Genomic DNA, 23507 nt, shown 5'->3' with positions numbered 1-23507 from the left:
AATTCCATTCTTATCTCCCAGGAGGGAAAGTTGATAGTAACAAATGGAACTGGCCTAAAATGAATCGTAGATTAAAAAAAAACATAATTATAATTCAAAGGAGCCGAAATTTTTTATGCCGAATGGAACAACGAATTGATGGTGAAATAAAGAAGGAAATATTGTTGAAAATGTTTCGATTTTCAACCAAGACTTCAAAAAGAAGAAGGTCGTCGACTCGGTGGTATTTTTTTTAATGTTTGTTACTTTATAATTCTGACAGTAGTAAACTGATTTGGAGAATTCTTTTTTTTTTCTTTGAACGAGTATTATATAGCATATTTATAGATTGGTACCATAGAAATTTTAATAAAATAGCTTCAGTAATTTAATTTTTAAATTAATATAATTGATTTTGTCATGAATGAAGTCGGACTTTTTTTTTAAAAACTATTTTTTTTCTTAAACTACTATTTAAGTTTCTTATTTAACGAAGGCGGCATAACTGAAACATTTTACAAACGAAACAAAATCTTTTTACAAAAATATAAAATAGTCCCCAAGATACAGGTCTGGCCTAGTTTGGGGACTGATGGTAATGCAGATATTTCCTCGTTGTATATAAATTGTAAAAAAAAAAATATAAATTATATAAATTTCTTATATATATATCCTTTTAGACAAAAATGTATATAGTTATTTATTTATATTTTACCAGATAAAAAAAATTTTCAAATCGGTTTATCTTAAATGATTTATAAGGTAACAAACATAAAAAAATACAATCGAATTAAGATCCACTTTTTTAAATAAAAGAAAGTCGATTGTAAATTGAAACTTGACTAAGACAGACCGTTCATAAAAGATATTTAAGAGGAATTTATTATTATTATTATTATTAGGGGTATTAAAAAGAGTAGTAGACGATTTTTAGATTTTGTTATGTTTTTTATTTATGTAACTTAGAATGGCAAACAAGCTGACGGCTCACCTGAAGGAAAGTGGTAACCGTCGCCTATAGACATGAGCAGTACTATGGATATAACAGAGTATACTGTTTCGCCCATGATACCCCTCATGCGTTGCCATTCCTGAGCATTCAGGTGTTATTCCTCTGTACCTTGTAAATTCACTGCCATATCTCACCCTTCAAACCGAAACATAGCCATGCAAACACAGCTGCTTCACGGTTGAAACACGAATGGAATAGAGGTGCCCAAGCAAACGCTTTTTGTATAAAGTCTCCCTCTGGTTCTGTATGCTTGTTTGGTTACATTTAAATGACTGTACAAAATTGCATGCAATTTTTACTATGGTCTATTAACACCAGACACAAGTTTTTTCGCAATAGCTTTTTAAAAAATTCCAAAGTACACTTACTGAAACTCCGTTGTTATTCGTTGGGAAGGGTACTTTCGGTGGCTCATAGTTGTACCCCTTGCTTGGGGGTAGGTATTCGTTCGCCGCTGTTACCATGGCAACCATGGATGATGCCACCAGACAGCAGAGCCACATCTGAAACAACATAGTATATAATTTAAATAACTGATCTATTCATGCCTATTTTTTTTTAATGGCATGGTAACCCCGCTTGCGCTATCGGTATAAACCGGCGGAGCACCAGTGATAAGTGAAGATGAAAGCAGGTCAATTAGCCCATCGTGACGAATTCCACTAGAATTAACCACGATGGTTTTTAGGGGGAACCGCGTAGAGGTCGACCTGATAGGGTGTATTGTTAGCTATAGGTCAGTTAGATCCCATTACTAATAATCTCTTTTACCCCATTTTTTTAATGGGTGATTATGGAATGGTAACCCCACTCGCGCTATTGGTATACACCGGCGGGGCACCAGTGAGGGATGATAGGTGAGGATGAAGCAGGTTAGTTAGCCCATCGTGCCCCACGAATTCAACAAGAATTGTTCACAATGGTTTCCAGGGGGAACCACGTGGAGGTCGACCTGTCAGGGTATATTGCTAGCAATGGGATTGGTAGTCTACATTACTAACACCCCCCTCCCCCCGCCCCCTATTGATGCCTACAGTAAATGTATTTGTTTAGTTATATAAACGGAATTTGCCATGTGAACCCGGTATACAATGGGCCACCCCTTCCTTTCTCATGGGTGTCGTAAGAGGTCAATAAGAGAATTTGATGGTCGAGGGATGGGCAGCAACGTCCCTTTTAAAACATCTATTCATTAGATATTGCTAGCAATAGGATTGCTAACCTCTATTACTAAAAATTCCTTCCCCCCCTCCGTAACTGAATAGTAGGCAAATTTAACTGTCAAACCTTAAAATCATTTAACTAAATTTCTATTGTAGGTAGTATATTCATTTATTTTAACATCCATCGTATAAGTAGGTAGGTATTATATTTATTTATAGTATATGTATTTATGTAATATTTTATTATGTATCTTAATATTTTATTTAACTGTATATTTGTTTATTTATTAATAGTTGTAGCACTTCAGCTGCCCGCTAACGAAATGCTTTCTCACTGCATTGGGTTGACTGGAAGAGATCTCTGTCAGAGATAAGTCCACCCTTGCTCACAATATATTTTTTTTATACTACTTAGAATGGCAATCAAGCTGACGGTCCACCTGATGGAAAGTGGTAACCGTCGCCTATAGACATGAGCAGTACCATGGACATAACAGAGTATACTGTTTCGCCCTTGGAGGGGTATCCCCATGCGTTGCCATTCCTGAGGACTCAGGTGTTATTCCTCTGTAGCCAGTAAATTCACCCCATATCCCACCCTTCAAACCGAAACACAGCCATGCAAACACAACTGCTTCACGGTTAAAACACGAATGGGACAAAGGTACCCACGCAAACGATTTTTGTACAAAGTCTCCCTTTGGTAAACTGGTCACTATATTTATAAATGCATTAACAATATAATTTACAAGTGCAATAAAGAATATATATATAAATCGGAAATTTTTATTTTGGTATCTGTCAGATTAAAAATCATTAATAAGTCAAGGCAGTATCTATATTATACAGCGACATTCTATTTTTAGATATTAAAAAAAAAACATATTAAAAAATAATTGAAAATTAATTTAATGGAGTCGTTGAGTATTCTTTAATAATCGTATGTATTATTTCTTTGTCCCCGGTTTTTATCGTCACTGCCATTATAATTCAAGCCGGCACGAATAGGGCTGCCACTTTGGTTTTTATAAATATTTACTTACAATTGTTTTTTTTATCTATTATAAGTTTACTATTGAAGTAACACATTGGTCCCATAGGAATTTTGTTAAAATCAATTCTGTAGTTGTTTTTTTGATGGATGAAAATGGTATGGTAACCCCGCCTGCGCTAACGGGATACGCTGGCAGAGCACCAGTGAAGGGTGATAGATGAGAATGAAAACAGGCCAGTTGGCCCATCATGATGAATTCACAAGGCATTAACCCTGATAGTTTCCAGGGTGGAACCGCGAGGAGGTCGACCTGCTTGGGTATATTGCTAGCAATGAGATTCTCAGTCTCTATTACTAACAATCCCTTTCCTCCCTCAATTCAGTAGTTTAGTTTTTAAATCAAATAATAATACAGGATACCGGGCAGTAATGCACCGCGAGTTTCTGCGTCTTTTACCGGATCTAACCGTCTCGGAACGGTCTTATCCCAACCAGTCTCGAACAACATCTCAGACGGTTGGGATTTAGAGGCGGTTCACTTCCGGGAAAGATGCAGAAAGCGGTGCTCTTAGATTCTGCCCGCATTGTACGCCGGTTTCTCTCTCTGGGGCCCTGAACCCCGGCCGACTGTGCTTCTGCCGGGGGTTAGTTGCCATCTCCTCTCCTTAAGAGGGGAGATGAGAATTTTAGTGAAATTTAAAAAATAATAATAAACGTGTATATATTTATATTTGAACGAAGATTTAGACTATATAGTTAGTATAATATATTAAAATAACTTATTTTAACTCTTTCGAAAAGGCCACCACTTCCTTTCCCATGGGTGTCGTAAGTGGCGACTAAGGAAGGTCGAGGGATGGGTAGCAGCGTCCCTCTGAAGACTAACTGCCAACTCATCTGCCAAGCGTGGAAACTATTGGCAAAACCTCCCTTATGGAGAAGGCTTATGTCCAGCAGTGAACAGTTAACGGCTGAAATGATAACGACCAAAATAACTGGTTTTGTCACTATTAAACTCGTTTTCTTTGTGTGACACAATTTTTAATTATATAATGTTGTGATAAGTGGCAACCCTAATCGTGAGGGGCGAGTGAACGCGCCAAACAGAATGTACTAGACAATCTTTGCATACAATACGCTTTATGGGAGATTGTGGCGACCACAAAAACGACCTGTCGATAATAATGTATGGTGTATCACATTCAATAGATTTTTAACCATTTGTAAAGACAGGTTTTTTATATAATACAGGGGGTAAACGAGCATGCGGCTCACCCGATGGTAAGTGACTACCGCCGCCTGTGATTACGCACAACACCAGAGGCATTGCAGGAGGTGTGCTGCCGGAAAGATATGTGCATAACGGAATGATTTGTTAAAAAATAAAGACAAAATTTGTATTGGTAAAATGTTATTCTCAAAAACAAAAATAATTAATAAAATCGATTTAGAATTAGCGGAAACATTGTACATAAAATAAAAAGAAAGAAAGAAAGAAAGAAATAATTTAATCGTAGAAACATGCGGCCCACACAGTAGCGCACAAAACAAGAACAAAAGAAATCAAAACAAAACAAACAAAAGAAAATAATAATTGTATACAAATAGAAAGCAATTAAATTATGATAATAATCAATAACAAAACAAACAAACAAACAAACAGTAGGATAACTCTTGAATCCAACATGGATCTCAATCCAAATCTATTGCTAATGACAATTTAATACTGCACTCGTGTAAGAACAGTTAGGCATTAGCTACAATTAGGATCGGTTTACAATAGTTTGCATTGGCAAGTTGCACCAATATGCATCTATCAGAACAGTATGGAACCATTATGTCGCTAGTGACAAGTGACGCAATTCAAGAGTGTGAGTTCTCAATTCCAATATCGATCTATTTGAATTTATTTCAAGAGCGACCCTACAGGTATATACGAATGTGTACGCGTAAAATGTTTATCTTAAGGCGAGCTTAACTCTATCAGAGTTAAACTCGCCTTTGTACATTTGATTACCTCGATCATATTCTTATAACTGGTGTGTATAATAAAGAATTAAATAAATAAATATAAATATAAAAAAAATTACAATAAATGTAATCTAAAAAAATGTAAACAATTTACACTTTAAAGTTAATATAAAATACCATTTTATCTTATTGTCTTTCCACCCGTGCGAAGTCGGGGCGGACCGCCAGTTATACATATTTATGAGAAATACAATACAATGCCATCGAAATGCGTTCAGTAATTTAAATAAACTTGCAATGGACAAACAGACAAAATAATCTGTCAATTTTATAACAACAGCGACGTACAGACATGTGCCGGCGCACACTGAATGCATTACAACACTCGAACAATGCATAGCACCGATAGTGCAAGGCCGAAGGGCGATGCCACTCGCTCGACGCTGCGGCTTCTTGGTCACAACGTTATAGTTAATGAAAAAAAAATCCCTAAATTGTTACATTTATATATATATATATATATATATATATATATGTGTATATATACATATATATATATATATGTATGTATATATATATACATATATATATATGTATATATATATATATATATATATACATACATATATATACAATTGGTTACATGTATATATACATATATATATATATATATATATATATATATATATATATATATATATATATATATATATATATATATATATATATATACATACACATATAGATAAATAAATATATGAATGTTCATAAAAATAGAAGATGCTCTTTAAGTCTACTCTTTAAAATATTTAGAGATTGACTCGCACGAATTACAAAAAATCTTCGCTTTGAAAGTTCAAAATAATTTATGTGCACGAAAAATTACGACTATCAGATAAAATATTAGATAGTAATCGTAATAAGAACAATCGGAAATAATTGGTGAAACCTGAAACAATAGTATTTCATAACATTAAAATTGCTTGGGCGCATTGAGCTTGTTACCATTCATTCACAATCAAGTCACAATTAAGTTAAGATTCATTGACAATCATTGCGAATGGAGGGGGGAAGGGATTGTTAGTAATGGAGACTGAGACTCCCATTGCTAGCAATATACCCAACCAGGTCGACCTCCTCGCAGTTCCCTCTGGAAACTACCATGGTTAATTCTTTATGAATTCATCATGATAGGCTAACTGGCCTGTTTTCATTCTCATCTATCACCCTTCACTGGTGCCCCGCCAGCGTATCCCGTTAGCGCAGGCGGGGATACCATACCATTTTCATCGAGCAAAAAAAATCATTGTGAATGTCGTGGCCTAGATCTGAGGGCCTACCATGAAATGTTTTCCGAAAAATCGGAGCCGTACGAAACACAAATTTGATGTTATAGTCACATAATACTTACCGTTTAAAAACATTAAAAATGTTAAAATATTATTCCTTTGGACTTTTTTTTTTTTACAACACAGGGGGCAAACGAGCATGCGGGTCATCTGATGGTAAGTGACTACCGCCGCCCATGGTCACCCACAACACCTACAGCATTGCAGGTGTGCTACCGGCCTTTTAAAAAGGAATATGCTCTTTTCTTGAAGGTTATGTTGTCGTATCGGTTCGGAAATACTGCTGCTGGAAGTTGATTCCAAAGAGTGGTTGTGCGTGGGAGAAAGTGCCTTGAAAAACGCACGGTGGAGGACCGCCACTCGTCCAGATGGTTGGGATGAAATTTTAGTTTATGGCGGGTTGTACGATGGTGAACTTCTATGGTAGGATTAATGACGAACGAAATGTTGAGCTCCATTTACTGGGCTGTATTAGGTATAAACGAAAACACGAAATTGAGTCCGAAACTTCGGAATTTCATTTCATGGTAGGCCCCCTGATTTCATTTAAATAGATTATATAATTTTATTAATATATTTTTTGATGGGGGAAAGGGATAATTAGTAATGAGATTTAACAGTCCCACTGTTAGCAATACACCCTATCATTTCGAACTCCACGGGGTTCCCCCAGGTAGCCATAGTGGTTAATTCTTGTCCAATTGGTTACTATGAGCAAACTGACCTGCCTACATCTTCACCTGTCACTCTTCACTGGTACCCCGCCAGTGTATAGCAATAGCGCAGGTGGGGGTTTTTTTATATCTGATAATGAAATAGTAACCCCACCCGCACTATCGGTATACACCGGCGGGGTACCAGTGAGGGATGATAGGTGAGGAGGAAGCAGATCAGTTAGCCCATAGTGATGAATTCAAGGAGAATAGTTCACGATGTTTTCCAGGGGGAACCACGTGGAGGTTAACCTGATAGGGCATATTGCTAGCAATGGGGCTGTCAAACTTCATTGCTAACAATCCCTTTTCCCCCAGTCATCCAGCGTTACTATCTCATTCTGTCTGACGGACTAGCTAGCGATATTGATTCCATCTACGAATTCGATTGGCACTTGTCTAGAGGCCCAGGACCTATAGACAAATGGCAAATGTTAAATGTGAGTTGGAATGAGTCATCTGGCGTTGCTATCTCTGTCTCTAGAGGCCCTGCTCTCTTGTCGGTGGAGCTCTTGCCACTCACTACGATTTTCAGCGAGCCTCTTCACCTCTTGATACGACAGGACACCAACTTTTTCCTTAATCTGCCTGCTTTAACTATGCCTTGGTCTCCTTCTTCCCCTCCTTCCTTCTATCTTACCTTCTATTATAATGTTCATAAGTCCGTCGTGTCATATCAAGTGTCCTCAACTATCATCCTTCACTGGTGCCGCGCCGGTGTATACCGATAGTGTGGGTGGGGTTACCATTCCATTATTATCCATTAAAAAAAAACACCCGATGACTCATTCCAACTCACGGACTAGCTAGCGATGTCGATTCCATCGACGGATTCGCTTGTCACTTGTCTAGAGGGCCAGCTGTTAAATAGAATAGAATAGAATAGATAGACGACGTGCTCAAGAAGGGCCAAATTAAAAGTACCCGTAACCGGCGAGCGTGTATGAAAAGATTGATGAATGTGGAAGAAGCGAAAGAGGTTTGTTTGAATCGAAGCATTTGGCGTTCCATTGTTTCTGCCTACCCTAATGGGAGACAGGTGTGACAGAGATATATATATATATATATATATATATATATATATATATATATAAATAGGTATCCAGTTAGTTATAATTCAATACCTCACTGACACACCAATGTTAATAAAGGTGCATACACAAATGTCACCGTCGTGTATCTGTCTCTGTTTTGAATTAATTCAAATAAATCTTACATATAAATAGAATAAATTAATTCAGTAAAGAAGTAATAAACGTGAGCTATGGCACATTTACTGTATAATTAAGATTTGAAATGGATTCAGATAGATTCATTACTGATGGGATGGGATGTCAGAGAAACCAACAAGGTTAAATTTAAAGGGAATGAAGTTTATAAATTGGTCTTTTTTATGAAATAGAACTAGAGGGAGACCTTGTACAAAAGTCGATTGCTTGGGTACCTCTGTCGCATTCGTGTTTCTAACGTGAAGCAGTTGTGTTTGCATGGCTGTGTTTCGGTTTGAAGGGTGGGATATGGCGTGAATTAACAGGGTACAAAGGAATAGCATCGGAGTCCTCAGGAAAAGCGACGCATGGGGGGTATCATGGGCGAAACAGTATACTCAGTTATGTCAATGATACTGCTCATGTCTATAGGCGACGGTTACCACTTTCCATCAGGTGCGCCGTCAGCTTGTTTGCCATTCTAAGTTGTATAAAAAAAATATATTACATGAAGTCAACAGATGGTATTTTTATTTACAATTAAATATAATTAGTAAATAATAATATACAAGAACCAGCATATTTTATAAATATGCTGGTATATAATTTTAGTATTTTGAAAATTAATGTAATTAATTAATGTAATTAAAAGTAAATTTTAATCGCAATAATTGTAAACTATGGGTAACTGTAAAATTGAAAATAAAAGATTTATTATTATTAAAAATAGATAGATACTCTTTATTGTTTCCTCCAAAAGATTACAATAGTAAACTTTTTATAGATATAAACAATTACAAGAAATAATATCACAGTGAGAAAACAACGGGCGACCTTATCGCTAAGAGCGATCTCTTGCAGGCAACCTTTGGATGGAGAGGAGTGATTATAAACAGTTTGATCGGAGGCACTATGAAGACCCTATTATTTTTAAGTATAGAGATGTGATATATGTATTATATTGCAAGCTGACTCGGTAAACGTTGTTTTACCATATAAATTATTTCTAGAACTATACGAGTACATGAAAATATATCGTACTACAATTATTATATTCGATTGTCATCTTGCAACTCTATTGCGGCATATAAAAACTGCGATTAAACAACAGGGGTTGATCGTAAAAGGGTGAAAATTTCAATTTCTAAATCATAATAAAATAAAAATGGAAAAATTTGTCAAAAAAATAAAAAAAAAATTTTTTGGGGAGGGTCACCCTTATCGTTGAGGGATATGAAAAATAGATATTGACCGATTCTCAGATCTACCCAATATGCACACAAAATTTCATAAAATTCGGTAAAGCCGTTTCGGAGGAGTTTGGTAACAAACACCGCGACACGAGAATTTTATATATTAGATATAAATAAATATAAAAAAAAATATTCTCGCGATATTTGCGTTCTAGATCATTCTAAATGCATCAAGATGTTCATTATCTAAATGTGGACATTAATTTGGAAAGTTCGCAATGGTTTTAGTTTAGCTGTTCGTGCTGTACCCCTCCCACCACGGTTGCACTTGCAACTAGAATGCATTGAGGTCGTGACCGTGCAACAGCGATAGTAGGGCCTCAGTCGACTGCCATAGTATATATACTAGCTGACGCCCGCGACTTTGTCCGCGTGGTATTGTTATTACTGTATGTACTTACTTATTTATTATGTCTGGGAATACTGGACCAAAACTAACAAATGACGCGTCGTTCTCACTCTTTGTTTTAGGTCGAAATGACTCTACTTACGTAGGTTTTGTACTAAACTGTAAGTTACTATAGTTTTTTAACTATCCCACTGGACCTCTTTAATTTTCTGTGATTAAAAGTATTTAAAATGTTGACTGGGGATGTAAGGTATCGCTATGCAAAATCTCATTTAAATCGGTCCTACAGTTTCAGAGATTAGCCCGTATAAACAGACAAATAAACAGAGAAACAAAAAAATTGGAATCAATCTGGATTGTGTTCTGTTTCACTTCTAACATCTCCCTGACTCGGTTTTTGGCGTTTCTTTTTTCTATATACAGACATTTGACCTCTACAGTTTTATATTATATATATATATATATATATATATATATATATATATATATATATATATTGTGTTGTAGGAGCTCTATGCCTGACATTAAATTCACGCATAGCTCAGTGCGTAGAGCACTTTTCTCCCTCGAAATCCATAAGTCGAGTGGGCCTGATGGTATTCCTCCAATTGTGCTTAGGACGTGCGCACCAGAGTTGGCTCCGGTTCTTACGCGTCTTTTTCGGCTTAGCTACTCATCGGGCATAGTCCCAAAGTTTTGGAAGACTGCTCTGGTGCATCCGATCCCTAAAAAGGGAGATCGCTCAGATCCAGCTAACTATAGGCCCATAGCTATCACTTCCTTATTCTCGAAGGTTATGGAATCCATCATTAACCGTCAACTGCTCCGGTACCTAGAAGAGCACCGGCTGATCTGTGGTCGCCAGTACGGCTTTCGACAGGGACGTTCGGCCGGTGATCTTTTAGCTTACTTAACACACCGATGGGCAGTGGCAATCGAGAGTAAGGGAGAGGCCTTAGCAGTTAGTCTGGATATTGCGAAGGCCTTTGATCGGGTGTGGCATAGAGCGCTGCTTTCAAAGCTACCTTCATTTGGGTTGCCTGCGAAACTGTGCATTTGGGTCGCCAGTTTTCTCAAGGAACGTAGCATTAAGGTCGTAGTCGACGGTGCATGCTCTGATTTAAAACCTTTGAATGCTGGTGTCCCGCAAGGCTGTGTACTATCTCCGACTCTGTTTCTTCTGCATATCAATGATATGTTACAGATAAGTAATATTCATTGCTATGCGGACGACAGTACAGGAGATACATTATATACCGGTCATGCAAAGATCTCGCGGGCACATACCGATGAGTGCCGGAATAGACTTGTGTCTGAAATCGAAACTTCACTCCATCAAGTTTTGATCTGGGGTGAACAAAATCTTGTCCAATTTAACCCCAAAAAGACACAAGTCTGCGCGTTTACCGCAAAAAAGACACCGTTTGTCGTATCTCCTCACTTTCAGGGCACTTCCCTTGATAAAAAGTCAAGTCTAGGAATTCTGGGCGTTGATATATCTTGCGACGTCCAGTTTTGCGGTCATCTGGAGGAGAAGGCTAAGATAGCTTCCAAAAAGTTAGGAGTGCTCAATAGGGTGAGACGATATTTCATGCCAGAACACCGCCTGAAATTATATAAAGCCCAAGTCAGGCCGCATATGGAATACTGTTCTCACCTGTGGGCAGGAGCGCCACAGTACCAACTCCTTCCGTTAGACCGCATTCAAAGTCGGGCGGCTCGAATTATCGATAGTCAACGCCTTACTGTCCGACTTGACCCATTGAAACTGCGCAGAGATGTTGCATCTCTGTGCATCTTCTACCGAATTTATCATGGGGAGTGTTCTGAGGAATTGTTCGGATTGATACCTGCTGCTGATTTTCACCACCGTACAACCCGCCACAAACTAAAGTTTCATCCCAATCATCTGGACGAGTGGCGGTCTTCCACCGTGCGTTTTTCAAGGCACTTTCTTCCACGCACAACCATTCTTTGGAATCAACTTCCAGCAGCAGTATTTCCGAACCGATACGACAACATAACCTTCAAGAAAAGAGTATATTCCTTTTTAAAAGGCCGGCAGCACACCTGCAATGCCGCTGGTGTTGTGGGTGATCATGGGCGGCGGTAGTCACTTACCATCAGGTGAGCCGCATGCTCGTTTGCCCCCTGTGTTGTAAAAAAAAAAAAAAAAAAATATCTTCTTATGACTTCATCCACGTGATCGGGATATGTCCATTCATCATATCAGCCTTTAGATGGTTTACCAGTAGTTGCCACATCTGGCAGGCGGATTAACAATCGCAGTTTGGCTTTATAGATGTTTTTAGAGGGACGCTATTGCCCATCCCTCGCCCTCCCTTAGTCGGCTCCAACGATATCCATGGGAAAGGAAGAGGTGATCTGTTTTATGCCGGAACCACATGGTCAATATTCTATGTTCTTGTGAATGTGGATGTACATTCCTATGAATGTGTTCTTTGAATATAATAAAAAATGGCATAAGTTCTTCTCCATTCCATATACCAGGAGTGGCCAACCGGTCGCTCGCGACTATTAGTCCAGTCGATCGTGGCAAGGCAAAAAAAAAAAGTATTTTGCAAATCTAGCGGAAGATGCTCAGACGCAATGCTCACACTAATATAAATAAATAATTACTGAGAATAAGTCTCAGTTTTATGTTATCCCTCTTAATAAAATAAAAAAATACTACAATACTACATAATTGTGTACTGAACTTTGTTTTTTAAGTGGATGATAATGGAATGGCAGTCCCACCCGCGCTATCGGTATACACCGGCGGGGCACCAATGAGTGATGATAGGTGAGGGTGAAGTAGGTCACTTAGCCCATCGTGAAGAATTCAACAAGAATTGTTCACGATGGTTTCCAAGGGGAACCACGTGCAAGTCGACCTAATAAGGTATATTGCTAGCAATGGGGCTGTCAAACTCCATTGCTAACAATCCTTTTCCCCCCATCACGTGTACTGAACTATGTCGTTTCATTTGTGATTTCAAGAAGTATATAATTGGTAGATCGCGCAGGGTTTCGTCAGTAAACAGTGGATCTTGGGTCTAGTCAAGTCAGCCACCCTTGCCATATAGTAAGTTTAGAGGCTAAACGGTAACAAACAGATAAACTAACTTTCATATTTATAATATTAATAAGTATGTTTGTGAGGTCTTATTAAAATTTTGTTTTTGTTATTTGAACGAAGTGTTAGTAAATCTTTGGCTTTATCTCCTAACATTTACCCACCGCCCACATTCAATAGTCGATAACGGAATATCATCACGTTTATTGCTATAGGTGCCAGGCAGTGTTTGCCTTTCAAAGTCAATGGAAATGTAAATGTTAACTTGACTCTTGGTTATTATATTTTAGTTTATATTACGCCGTAAATAATAGATACAATATAATATTATTTACTTGTGTGTATTTAATATTTACCAAAGGGAGACTTTGTACAAAAGTCGTTTGCTTGGGCACCTCTGTCCCATTCATGTGGAGTAGTTTTGCATAGCTGTGTTTCGGTTTGAAGGGTGGGATATGTGACTTTACAGGGTACAAAGGCATAACAGCTTATACCTGGGCGAGGGGAGGATTAGTTTCATTACTAGCAATATACCCTGTCAGGTCGACCTCCACGTGGTCCCCCCTGGTAACCAACGTGCTGAAGTCCAGGTGTATTCATCACGGTGGGCTAAGCGACCTGCCTTTTCATTGTGTATGTGGTGTATACTGATAGCATACCATTCCATTATCATCCATAAAAAAAAAACCTTACACCTCAGGAATGGCAACGCATGGAGATATATCATAGGCGACACAGTATACTCTGTTATGTGCATGGTACTGCTCATGTCTATAGGCGACGGTTACCACTTTTCATCAGGTGGGCCGTCAGCTTGTTTGCCATTCTAAGTTGCATAAAAAAGTGTTTTTAGAATGTTCGCAACTTTTTTTTTGATTTGTTGCACTTGAAAACGGGAAGATTATAATTTTCCCACGGGAATGAGAAATTAACAATAAAGATACGAAGTCATAGGAAAAATTTAGTGCGTAATACATATGTATTTAACTATTACTTTAAACTTGTACCCTGTTATTAAGACAACAAATTAATTATATCATCAAAGAAAAAAAAAACGTAATCTCATAATCCTTCTAAACATCGACCTTACTACCTTGAGATAAGCTCTATGGAATTTGCTCATATCGTGTTATGACACAGCCAGGGTTCCCACAAAAACAATGCACAAATAATTAGGTCAAAACAATGTTGGAAACACATTATGCAATGTTTTACACAAATTGTACGTGTGAAAAAATATTAAGTTTAGTCTATGGGTGTGTACAGAAAATACTGTTATTGTAAGTAGTTTTAAGCGATAGACAATAAAGTTATATTATCTATGTATACTTATAATAAATCTGTAGAGAGGTCAATTCTGTACATGAAATATATTTCCAAAATAACTATCAGGCGGTGATTAGTGATCGATACTGATGCTAAAAATGTAATCAGTAAAATTTTTGTCTGTTTGTCTGTATGTTATGTCCGCCTTTTGTACCAATCATTTTTTGTAATGTGGTCAATAGAGAATAAATAAATAAAAAAAAATATAATTATAAATTACAATACGCTTCACGATTGTGGAATTAAATGTTTTCACCTTTTAAACGATATAAACTTCTATTTCTGTTTTTAGAACAGTCGCCAACAATCTTTTTCCCTTTCTCCTGCCAATGATTGATTCATTGCCACATACGAAAATAAAATGTTCCTATTAACTATAGAGAGTGTTGCCATATAATAATTACATCTGAAGTGAACATTTATAATTATTGCAAAAATAACAATGAATTACCGTGAAAAGGGCACCACTAAACCCAAATCGTTTTACGACGCGATAGAAAAAATAATAACCTGGCATTGCGTAAGTATTACAAAAAAAAACTAACTATTATGTGAAATGTGTTATTTGTGGTTTGTAAATCACGGTACCTAATTGATAAAACGTTGTGACAACAAAATTGGGCGTAACATTTCCTGCTTGAACCCTAATGTCACGTGAGGAGTTAATATATCGCGGCGTTAACAGGGCTGTCACGCATTTGTAATCTATGGTATACTTATAATAAATCTGTAGAGAGGTTAAATCTGTACATGAAATATATTTCCAAAATAACTATCAGGGGGTGATTAGTGATCGATACTGATGCCAAAAATGCAATCAGTAAAATTTTTGTCTGTCTGTCTGTATGTTAGTTATAGAAACAAAACTACTCGATGGATTTTAACGAAACTTGGTACAATTATTCTTCATACTCCTGGGCAGGTTATAGTATACTTTTCATCACGCTACGATCAATAGGAGTAGAGCAGTGAAGAGAAATGTTGAGAAAACGGGGAGAAGTTACTCCATTTTTAAGCTTCCGTCGCGTGTGCAGCCTTAATGGCCACTTTTTAAAATGTAAAAATGTCCATCCGTGCGACGCCGGGATGGGCAGCTAGTTTATAAATAAAATAAAAATATTTCTTGTTCTAGAAAATACGATTATAAGCATTTTTAATAGTTATTTTTTATGAATCTATATTATTCTATCTTACGACACATTAATCGATCAAGGAAAGGCTTCTTTTCATTGGGTGTCGTAAGAGGCGACTAAGGGAACTTAATGGTTGATTAATGGGCACCAGAGGGAGACTTTGTACAAAAGTCGATTGCTTGGGTACCTCTGTACCATTCGTGTTTCAACTGTAAAGCAGTTGTGTTTGCATGGCTGTGTTTCTGTTTGAAGGGTGGGATATGGCGTGAATTTACAGGGTACAGAGAAATAACACCTGAGCCTTCAGGAATGGCAACGCAGGGGGCGTATCATGGGCGAAACAGTATACTTTATTATGTCCATGGTACTGCTCATGTCTCATCCAATGGCAAACAAGCTAACGGCCCACCTGATGGAAAGTGGTAACCGTCGCCTACACCATGTACCATGGACATAACAGAGTATACTGTTTCGCCTATGATACCCCCCATGCGTTGCCATTCCTGAGGACTCAGGTGTTATTCCTCAGTACCCAGTATATTCTAGTGTTTTTTTTTTTTATAATAATTTTCTTAAACATAGCATAAATAAAGTAAATGTACTGAAGTATATTTATTTAAAATTAAATATAATATTAATGACAACCCTAAATATGTTTAAGATACGAACATCTTGTACCGCTTACATCTTCAAAATAAACAAGGCACCTAATGTAATTAAATAATCATTAATAATATAATTACAAGTTTAATAGTTAGTATGTATGTATGTATGTCACGCTATATGTAAGATCTATTGTTTATATAATAGGTTTTCGTTGATGTTACATATACATATTTATATAAATAAAAAAACAAGTATTATACAATAAGAACTGTTATACTAAAAATATGGTTCAATCGTGAATAAACTGACGAATGATGACATGTTTTGTTGGATGTATGCCACTACTAACTTTTACCTGCTACTTCGTCTGCATGTCAGGGATATATTGATTTACCGGAATAAAGAAAATAGCCTAGTCATCTTCTCCGTCCCAAATATTAAGTGTATACCAAATGTCGTGATGATTAATTAAGCTGTTAAAGTGTTAAGAGGTAACAAACAAACAAACTCTCTTTCACATTAATAAATATTAGGCAATAAGGATTTAGATTTAAAGAAAGTGTTAAGTATGAAAGTGGATGGATGTAATGGAAAGGGATAACCGTAATAAAAGTGGATGGACTGTGTTTTTTTTTATACTACTGAGGTGGCAAACAAGCATACGGCCCACCTGATAATAAGCGGTTACCGTAGCCTGTGAACGCCTGCAATACCAGAGGTATTACGCGCGCGTTGCCGACCCTGAAGAAACCTCTTTACCCCCCTTTTGAAGAACCCCATGCTATAGTCTGTGTGTAAAACGATATGCTGAAAAGCGGAGCGAGCTCAGAAATAACAGCTGATAGACATTTGTGGAAGAAGAAGATATACTGCGTCAATTTTCGTACGCTTTCTGTTTTTACCTAATGGTTAGCTGGTAAAGAATGCTATATGGCATTAAGCTCGCCACTTGTACAAAGTTTTATTGTGCAATAAAAAATAAATATATAAATAAACCTCAAATAATTGGGAAAAGGCAAAGCAGTGACGAATAAGGATTTAGACGTTTCAAAGATTAGCGATTTATTAATATTGATTGCAAGTAGTAATCATTGGTAATAATATATTAACAAAGATCCTACACGATCTAAGTAAGATAAGTTTATGAATAGTCTCTGAATATGTCAAGTACGAGATTATTGAGTTAAACTATAATTAATACTACTTTCCATTGAACGAAGGTAAGAATAAAATAACATAGTCCTGAATTCGTCTTTGTTATCAAGATTACTCAAGATTCGAGTTTGAGAACTCGAACACGTATTCGAGTATTTGTATGGGTGTTCAAGTATCAATATATCAGATTCGAGTTTTGTTCTAGTTGATTTCTAAAGTTTATTTTAAAGAAACATAATAAACGTTCGGTTAAAAAAACATAATAACTTTGTTTATGAAAATAAAAGTAAAAATAGGAAGTAAAATCAGAAATAAAACTTACTACTTGTTGTAATGTCGTATGGTAAGTATTCGATTACTGCAGGTACTCGGATATTGTATTTGAGTATAGTGTATCCGAATTCCGTACATTGATTATTCGAGTATGTATTCGAGTTTATTTATGCAACTTAGAATGGCAAACAAGCTGACGGCCCACCTGATGGAAAGTGGTTACCATTGCCTATTGACATGAGCAGTACCATAGACATAACAGAGTATACTGTTTCGCCCATGAAACCTTCATGTATTGCTATTCCTGAGGACTCAGGTGTTATTTCTCTGTACCCTGTAAATTTACTGCCATACTCGAGTAATCCTGAGTCGACACCAACAACAACAGAACAAAACAAAACAACAACAACAGAATAAAATCTGTAAAGTAACATATGTAGGGAGAGGTACAATATTGATTCGTTATTAATAGTCGCTTTTGCAAATCTCTTAAGGTCATACACACAACAATAAAAATAACGCCTTTTAAATTTTTGTAGGCACTTTTTTTAAAAAGCCCCGTATTATATTGTAAGAGGAAAACCGAAAAAGGCAATTCATTATTAGTAGACATTACGTGTCTCAACTAGTACCAGTTTACCATATTATGCCTACTTACATACATATTTTTTGTAAATATGTTTCACTCATAACACATCCATGTAATTGTTACGTTTTATAGTATGATATATACTGAATATATGTATTTTTTATCGGTGTACCTCAAGGAATAGTCACTAAAACCACCAATATTTTTTGTGACCTTATAAATACTTTAAAAATTTTAATATATATATATATATATATATATATATATATATATATATATATATATATATATATATATATATATAAATATATATATTTAGAAGCTTTCACAGTACATTGGATTTATTCAAATATCTATCATAGTTTCGTAGAAAAATAATTTTAAAATTTGGAGTCGTTTATCAAAAACGACTGAAGTTAGAGATGACAATTGGTTAAAAATATTATATATAATATAATTATTAATGTACATATTAATATATATAATATTGGTTCAAAATTATTTCCAACAACTAGCAATATGTTAAACCAATGCCAAAAAAGAGGCCAGTACAGATTTCATATGGAAACGGCGAGACCCTTTCGGCCGGTAATGCTATTATAACACTAAATAAAGATGCATTCTTCTATCACAAATTAACAAGTGCTTATAGTGTACACTACAATGGGCGCGATAATTTCGATCACGAATATTTTCTAAAGCCCATTATTTACAATTTGAATGGAGTAATCACCTCTGACGGTTTCCATACGTGTATAGCCGCATCCAATGTCGCCCCTTGACCTACGACTTCACTTACTTATGTGTTGATTATATAAACGTCCATATATGTAATACTATGACCGAATAATATCTCTAATCTTTATCTGATTGAAAAAAAAGGAGCATATTTTTTTATTCATACATATGTATGTATGAATCAACAATTCGTATGTCTCTCATTGCGGTAGACAGAAACGATTTCAAGTCGTCTTTTTTTTATGCAACTTAGATTGGCAAACCTGATAGAAAGTGGTAACCGTCGTCTATAGACATGAGCAGTACCATGGACATAACAGAGTATACAGTTTCGCTCATGATACCCCCCCCCCCCCGCGTCACCATTCCTGAAGTGTTATACCTCTGTACTGTGTAAATTCACTGCCATATCCTACTCTTTAAATTGAAACAGCCATGCAAGCAGAATTGCTTCACGGTAAAAACACGAATGGGACAGAGGTACCCACGCGAACGTTTTTGTCCTCAGGAATGGCAACGAATGGGAGTATCATGGGCGAAACAGTATACTCTGTTATGTCCATGGCACTGCTCATGTCTATAGGCGACGATTACCACTTTCCATCAGGTGGCCCGTCAGCTTGTTTGCCATTATAAGTTGTATAAAAAAAAAAACTTGAGTTGATTAAAAAATATACAAATAAATAAGTAGATTCGTATTTATATTAATATAAAAATGTATTTTTATTTTAATTAAATTATCACTGAATTATAAAATCAGTTGAAATAAGAAATGACACAATCAGTTCCAAAAACAGAACAAAAAACCAAAATTAGTTTTTTTTTTTATTTTCAATATTTATTTGTTAAATATATACACATATTATTAATGACAGTTTGACAATATAATTTACAACTAACTGACTCACTTTTATAACCTCGTGATGTAATGTTACAACGAAACAATGAAAACAAAAAGAAATAACAATACACACGAATTGAGAAGCTCCTTTTATGAAATCGGTTGAATAAGGCCAAATGATAATTGTAAACAAAACAATTTTGGATATTGCTTTGCATACACAGTTGCATCAGGATGTAAACTGTGAACTAAATATATTAAGAGAAAAAAATGCATTGTGGGCAGTTCTTAAGTTATTCCATAACTATTTCAAGTTACAAATGATTCACTCCATATCCAAATAAGTAATGGAAAGTTTGCTCATGCGAATATTATGCAAATAAAGTATATATGGTTTAGATTATTTCGTAATCAATTAAATAATGTATAACGATATTGTAAAAACCAAGCCTGAACTTGATATTCATAACGATAGTCACTCTGTGTTCATGGCTAAATTAAAATGTTGATGTACCTCGCCATTACATTATATATATTTATAATTTAAAATAATTACATTACAATTTCCATTATTTATATTATGTTATTATTCATATTGTTAATATCTTTACTCATATAATGACATTTAATAATTTAATTCTATTTTAATGTTTGTCAAACACAAGGCATGCTGTGGTTGCCTATAAATGTAAGAACAGTTAGATCTAATCTACCAGTGTATTGTACTAAAATGTTTAGCCGTATCTTATGTTGGTAATCCTATAAATAAATAAATAAATGGTATCCAATCGGTAGATAGCGATTATTAGTCCAGTCGATCGTGGCAAGGCAAAAAATATAACAATGCTAATCTAGCAGATGCTCAGACGCAATGCTCACACTAATATAAATAAGTCGGGGGGAAAGGGATTGTTAGTAATGGAGACTAAAAATCCCAATATACCCAACCAGGTCGACATCCTCGTGGTTCTCCCTGGAAACTATCATGGTTAATTCCTGATGAATTCATCACGATAGGCTAACTGGCCTGTTTTCATTCTCATCGATCACCCTTCACTGGTGCTCCGCCAGCGTATCCCGTTAGCGTAGGCGGGGTTACCATTTCATTTTCAACCACCAAAAAAAAAATATAAATAAGTAGTTACTAAGAATAATTCTCAGTTTTATGTTTCCCCTCTTAATAAAATAAAAAATACTACAATACTACATCATTGTGTACTGAACTATGTCGTTTCATTTGTGATTTCAAGAAGTATGTGATTGGTAGACCGCACAAGGTTTCGTCAGTAAACAGTAGATCTTGGGTCTAGTCAAGTCGGCTATCCCTGCTACCATCTATCGGCTATCCACTAGAACTTTGGGGGCGTATTGATTGGAGCAACTATTCCGTAATCAATAGGGACAATACTTTAGTTTCATTTATACGATGTACAATTAGTGATTTTTTTATACAACTTAGAATGGCAAACAAGCTGACGGCCCACCTGATGGAAAGTGGTAACCGTCGCCTATAGACATGAGCAGTACCATTGACATAACTGAGTATACTGTTTCGCCCATGATACTCTTTATACGTTGCCATTCCTGAGGACTCAGGTGTTATTCCTCTGTATCCTGCAAGTTCACGCCATATCCCACTCTTCAAATCGAAACACAGTCATGCAAACACAACTGCTTCACTGTAGAAACACGAATGAGACAGAGGTACCCAAGCAATCGACTTTTGTACAAAGTCTCCCTCTGGTGTGTGAGTGATCATCTTCAGCCGTTAACTGTCCACTGCTGAACATAGGCCTTACCCATAAGGGGACGTTTGTCAGTAGGTGCCATGCGTGGCAACTGTAGGTTTTAGTGATGTTTTAAGTGGGACGCTGCTATCTATTCTTCGACCATTAAGTTCCCTTAGTCGCCTCTTAAGATATCTACGGGAGAGGAAGAGGTGGCCCATTCTATGCCGGGACCACACAGCGACTGCACATAGATGTTTAAGTAAAATTCATATGAGGGGTCTTCATAAAAAAAAAAAACAAAAACAATAATTTTTAGAGCTTTTATGTCTGTCCGTTTGTTTGTTCTCGAGCAATAAATGTAACAGAAATAACTGCACATATTTTCAGCATTGTGATCCTGAAGGTCGAACCCGAATCGTTATGTTCAATTCGCAAATCGTAGAATCACAAAAAAAAAAATTGTATTAAAAAACTAATCTTTAAATTATTTCATCATCATTTTGCGGTGAATCACAAAAAAATGTTTCACTTTACCCAAATTACTTATTGTGTGCCTACAATAAATGATTTTGAACAAACTGCACTATTATTGTATCTTACTAATGACTTCGAATCATCAAGATGTGATTTTGCAAATTGCGTAATATATTTCTTTTATTAGCGAATTCAGGGACGAGCAGAGGTTTCAGTTTTTTTGGACAAAGTTAATATTTTTCTTTTTTTTTTCATTCAATACAATCATAAACAGGCTAATGTAAAATACAATTTTAACCACAAATATACATTTAAATGGTCATTTAAAATATGTGTTTCAATATGAAATTACAAATTTATTTATTATTAGAATGGTAAATAAGCTGACGGTCTACCTGATGGAAAGTGGTAACCGTCGCCTATAGACTTGAGCAGTACCGTGGACATAACAGAGTATACTGTTTCGTCCATGATACCCCCCATGCGTTGCCATTCCTGAGGACTCAGATGTTATTCCTCTGTACCCTATAAATTCACGCCATATCCCACCCTTCAAACCGAAACACAGCCATGCAAACATAACTGCTTCACGATAGAAACACGAATGGGACAGAGGTACCCAAGCAATCGACTTTTGTACAAAGCCTCCCTCTGGTAAAGACTTTCTTTTTTTCACTACAACAAAACTTGTTTACATTGTTATTAATAGATTGTAATCAATTCATCGCTTTAAAGCGACAGACAAGAAATTTGCACATTTCTAAATATTAGGAAGAAAAATAAAATACAATACACCATTAAAAACCCATGTAAGGTAGCGGCACGACCTTTACATTTCTATTACACCATGTAAACAACATAACGATAGTAAACCTATCCGGTTATCAGATAAATAATCTCGACAACGTTTGGACGATTGTGGCGAATTGGAGTTATGTAATTCACGTTTTGCGGATTATTCGAAACTACCTCTGGGTCCTCTACTTCATCATAATCATCATTTTGGCCGTTGACTATCCACTGCTGAACATAGACCTTCCCGATAAGATCAGTGTTGCCAGTAGTTGCCACGCTTGGCAGGCGGATTGGCAACCGCAGTTAGACTTTTACAGATGTGTTAAGAGGAATGCTGCTGCCTATCCCTCTAATATTAAGTTCCCTTAGTCGCCTCTTGTGATACCCACGGGAAAGGAAGCCCGTTGCTTCGTAAATGTGGATTTCAGAAGTATGAAAACCACTACTTTAATATAATAATTATTGTGGTGAATTATTTATACTGTATGTTTAATTAATTAATGAAATATATTATTTATGCATCATTTATGTAAGTATGTATCTATATAATACAATTTTACCTTTGGCTGTTAAATTGGCTACACAGGTTACACTCTGGTTTTGTTGTTCGCGTCCGTGTAGCCTAACTTCAGGCTGTAGCTGAAAATCAGTGCTTTGTTTTTAAGCAAAACTATCACTGAGCTGTAGCCTATTTGGGTCACTGCGACACACTTGGTGAAAACATATTTCCATACTTTATCTATTGTTTTATATTTAAGAAAGTGTAAATAATCTGAT

The 23507-nt window shown here is 36.1% G+C and overlaps 1 protein-coding gene across 3 annotated transcripts in view; it reads right to left on the bottom strand.

Annotated features, from left to right (window-relative positions):
- Window positions 1–23507, bottom strand: part of LOC113523198 (pro-resilin) — a 61198-nt gene that overhangs the window by 16532 nt on the left and 21159 nt on the right. For all 3 annotated transcript variants that reach the window (XM_052891830.1, XM_052891832.1, XM_052891833.1), the window contains exon 3: window positions 1360–1494. In XM_052891830.1, coding sequence (XP_052747790.1) covers window positions 1360–1494 — 135 coding nt within the window. The remainder of the gene's footprint in view (window positions 1–1359; window positions 1495–23507) is intronic.

The sequence above is a fragment of the Galleria mellonella genome, unplaced genomic scaffold, assembly GCF_026898425.1.
Source record: "Galleria mellonella isolate WM207_F2 unplaced genomic scaffold, CSIRO_AGI_GalMel_v1 utg146, whole genome shotgun sequence".
Classification (NCBI taxonomy): domain Eukaryota; kingdom Metazoa; phylum Arthropoda; class Insecta; order Lepidoptera; family Pyralidae; genus Galleria; species Galleria mellonella.
The sequence above is the reverse complement of the archived record's forward strand: the minus strand, read 5'-3'. Positions and strand labels throughout refer to the sequence as shown.